Genomic DNA, 3,885 nt, shown 5'->3' with positions numbered 1-3,885 from the left:
GAGTCGTACTCGGCCAGGATCTCCTCGGCTGACTTGCCCGACGTCTCCGGTACCAACTTCAGAGCCAACAGGAAGAAAATAGCAAGAAGCACCACGAACGGAACGTACGCGTAGTCGTCCAGAGCGTCCGAAATGTAGGGGTACGACACACCCACGATGAGGTTGCACAACCAGTTCATGCCAATGCAGAGCGACGAAGCGCTGGCACGGATGGCGTCCGGGAAGATATCGGCCGTCATGACCCACACGAGAGGACCCAGCGTCACGCCGAACGCGATCACGTACAGAGCAGTGAACACAATCGACAGAGCAGACACGTCCACGATAAAGGCCACCGTCATGAGCACAGACATGATGAACATGCCAGCCAGACCCCAGAGGATCATGTTGCGAGCACCGAAGCGGTTGGCCAGCACACCGGTGAAGAAGGCGGGCCAGATGTTGATGAAGTCAATGATCAGCGTACCCACACGCGAGTCCGAGATACCGGCGTCCGAGAAGATACTGCCCGAGTAGTAGAAGACGGCGTTGATACCCGAAAGCTGCTGAGCGCACGACAGCAAGATACCGCCCAGAAGCTGCATACGGTAACGAGGAGCGAACATGGACTCCTGCTTGGAAGCAGCTAGACCCTCCTCCGCGTTCTCCGGCTTCTTGTTCACCTGCAGCCACGACATGGCCGTCTGCACGTGCTCCTCACCGTAGAGACGAGCGATGACCTCCTTGGCCTCCTCCGTGCGGCCCTTAGTGAGCAGCCACGCCGGACTCTCAATGCACATGGACGGCGCCAACACCAGGTAGATGACAGCCAAGATGCACGGGAACGCAGCCAGGTAACGCCAGCCAGAGCTCGTGTTGGCGAAGAAGAAGCAGATCGCCGGGAACAAGATACCGATCGTGGTGAAGATCTGCAGACCCAGACCCAAAGTGTTGCGCATGTGCGGCGGAGACAGCTCGTTCACGTACGCGCCGATAGTACCCGTGGCCGTACCGGAAGCAATACCGGCGATGAGACGGCCCACGGCGAACGCCCAGATGTTGGACACGGAAGCTTCAACCACACCGCCGACGAACATGAAGATACAATTCAGCATCAACGTCTTCTTACGGCCGAGTCGGTCACTGAAGTGGCCGCAGCACAGCGATCCGATCATGGCGCCGAAGATCCATGCGTTCACGGCGAACGTCCACTCCAGCTTCGAGTGGCCAGGGAACATGAGGCACGTGTCCTCAGCCACGGGACGCGCATTGCACTCGTCTGTGTCGTTGTACTGCGACAGGTTGGTCTGCGAGGTGGACCAACCGCTCTGGAACGGCTGCAACCACGACAGCAATGCGCTCGTGTACAGGATGGCCTTGGGCTTGATGAGACGTGCAGCGGCCTTGTTGGCCTCGTCGAAGGCTGTTGTCGCCTTGGGCGTCGTGACTTCCGTGTAGTTGTCAGCCATCGCGGTATATCTCTTTGTTGCTTTCTTGTTGCACTCGGCTCAAGTGTCGACTACTGAACCAAATGAATAATGAGGTCTCTAGCTCGACGGCGTCGGGAGCGAACGAGTGCGTGACTAGTGAGCTAGCTACAGCACACTCGGCAATGACTCGCTGCTGTGTTGATCGGAATGAGCGTGTAGGGAAAGGCTCTCACTTGATACCTTGGCCAAACGACGCTCACCAAAATGCAACACCGCTCGTTGCTCGGCTCGAACTTCAATCAGCCTTCACCTTTGCGACCACCTGTCACAGACACGACCCATGTACACGAGCCAAGGTTGACAACAGGAAACAGAACGTGTGCTCGTCTTTCTTCAAAATAGTTCTTGACCTGGATACAACGGGGGCACAAGCACGGTGTTCCGTGAGTAGCTTCCTAATGTAAGGTTTGGTCCAAACCGCTGAAGTTCTGAAGTTCTGAAGTTTGATATGCTGTCGTGACCGTTCGCTGTACGGTACTACTTACCGTACTTGTCAATCGAGTTAACTGAGTCAGTTGGAGCTCGTTCTACCTATAAAAACTACACGTACTATCCGCAATATCTACATGTAGACTCACTTCCTTATCCATTTATGGCCTCAAGGGTAGGAGGCTTCGATGCTTGACGAAGTGGTGGCAGCAAGGGGCCTGATAGACTTCTTCAAGGAGTCCTTGGGGCTCTGATACTTTATGCGAAGCGTAATCAAGACCGCGCAAAGAAAGATGAACTTCAGAGATGCAGAGAAACGCGGTTGAAGTTGGTTGTAAAAGGTACTTTGTAAAGAAAAAAGTAAAAAAAGTGCGTATTGGTTTCGGCCCACTTTGATCTTTTTTTTTATTAAGGTGGGCCATAAGCTATGAGCAGTCAAGGCAAGAACTTTTTTTTCCAGAGAAAGTGCTGTATGGCAATGACTGTGAGGTTGTTGCGCGTCTCATGCAAGTTGTTAGTCGACACCGGTAAGGATTCAGCGGCTGGATTCACCAAGAGAGTAACGTAGGCGGAGGATCCGAGTCCGCCTGAGTTGAACTCGTCACAAGGTAAACTAAGTGAGTTCATCACCAAATGCTTGGCTGGCTGGCATCTCTTCGCGTCGAGATGAACCTCGAACTGGCGTACCGGCTCACCATGGAGTGCTAACTTTTTTATTTCGAGTATGTACCTGTGTATATCGTTGTCTAAACAAGGGCTAACACCGAAGAGATGCCGTTTCTATCATTGCCCAGTTGAAACTCTCCAAGTTCAAGCAGGCTGGTACGCGCGTGATGACAAGACCATACACCACAGAAAGGGTTGTCAGCTCAATTAGCTCAAAAACAAGAACCAACAGTGGTATCAGCTTGCGTCACCCTGTCCAAATAATGCAACAAACCGGTCGTTCAGCGGACCAAGCAGAAATCAAGTGAAAGCCTTCCTCGCGCTCCTACCGCCAGCTCTGTAGTCACGAACCCGCCACCACAGATTGCTGGGCTTCCAGTAACTGGACCCGCCCTCTCCAAAGTCGTCGAGCTAGAGACCTCATTATTCATTTGGTTCAGTAGTCGACACTTGAGCCGAGTGCAACAAGAAAGCAACAAAGAGATATACCGCGATGGCTGACAACTACACGGAAGTCACGACGCCCAAGGCGACAACAGCCTTCGACGAGGCCAACAAGGCCGCTGCACGTCTCATCAAGCCCAAGGCCATCCTGTACACGAGCGCATTGCTGTCGTGGTTGCAGCCGTTCCAGAGCGGTTGGTCCACCTCGCAGACCAACCTGTCGCAGTACAACGACACAGACGAGTGCAATGCGCGTCCCGTGGCTGAGGACACGTGCCTCATGTTCCCTGGCCACTCGAAGCTGGAGTGGACGTTCGCCGTGAACGCATGGATCTTCGGCGCCATGATCGGATCGCTGTGCTGCGGCCACTTCAGTGACCGACTCGGCCGTAAGAAGACGTTGATGCTGAATTGTATCTTCATGTTCGTCGGCGGTGTGGTTGAAGCTTCCGTGTCCAACATCTGGGCGTTCGCCGTGGGCCGTCTCATCGCCGGTATTGCTTCCGGTACGGCCACGGGTACTATCGGCGCGTACGTGAACGAGCTGTCTCCGCCGCACATGCGCAACACTTTGGGTCTGGGTCTGCAGATCTTCACCACGATCGGTATCTTGTTCCCGGCGATCTGCTTCTTCTTCGCCAACACGAGCTCTGGCTGGCGTTACCTGGCTGCGTTCCCGTGCATCTTGGCTGTCATCTACCTGGTGTTGGCGCCGTCCATGTGCATTGAGAGTCCGGCGTGGCTGCTCACTAAGGGCCGCACGGAGGAGGCCAAGGAGGTCATCGCTCGTCTCTACGGTGAGGAGCACGTGCAGACGGCCATGTCGTGGCTGCAGGTGAACAAGAAGCCGGAGAACGCGGAGGAGGGTCTAGCTGCT

At 54.7% G+C, this 3,885-nt stretch overlaps 2 protein-coding genes across 2 annotated transcripts in view; one reads left to right on the top strand and one right to left on the bottom strand.

The window, feature by feature from the left end:
- Window positions 1-1,448, bottom strand: part of PPTG_16908 (hypothetical protein) — a gene marked incomplete at both ends in the record, with an annotated part of 4,895 nt that extends 3,447 nt beyond the window's left edge. The window contains one exon of the mRNA XM_008914652.1: window positions 109-1,448. Within this exon, the coding sequence (XP_008912900.1) occupies window positions 109-1,448 (1,340 nt within the window). The remainder of the gene's footprint in view (window positions 1-108) is intronic.
- Window positions 1,449-2,910: 1,462 nt separating this feature from the next.
- PPTG_24011 (hypothetical protein) overlaps window positions 2,911-3,885 on the top strand; it is a gene marked incomplete at its 3' end in the record, with an annotated part of 3,573 nt that continues 2,598 nt past the window's right edge. The window contains exon 1 of the mRNA XM_008914651.1: window positions 2,911-3,786. Coding sequence (XP_008912899.1) covers window positions 3,058-3,786 — 729 coding nt within the window. The 5' untranslated portion in view covers window positions 2,911-3,057. The remainder of the gene's footprint in view (window positions 3,787-3,885) is intronic.

The sequence above is a fragment of the Phytophthora parasitica genome, assembly GCF_000247585.1.
Source record: "Phytophthora parasitica INRA-310 unplaced genomic scaffold supercont2.62, whole genome shotgun sequence".
Classification (NCBI taxonomy): Eukaryota; Oomycota; class Peronosporomycetes; order Peronosporales; family Peronosporaceae; genus Phytophthora; species Phytophthora nicotianae.
The sequence above is the reverse complement of the archived record's forward strand: the minus strand, read 5'-3'. Positions and strand labels throughout refer to the sequence as shown.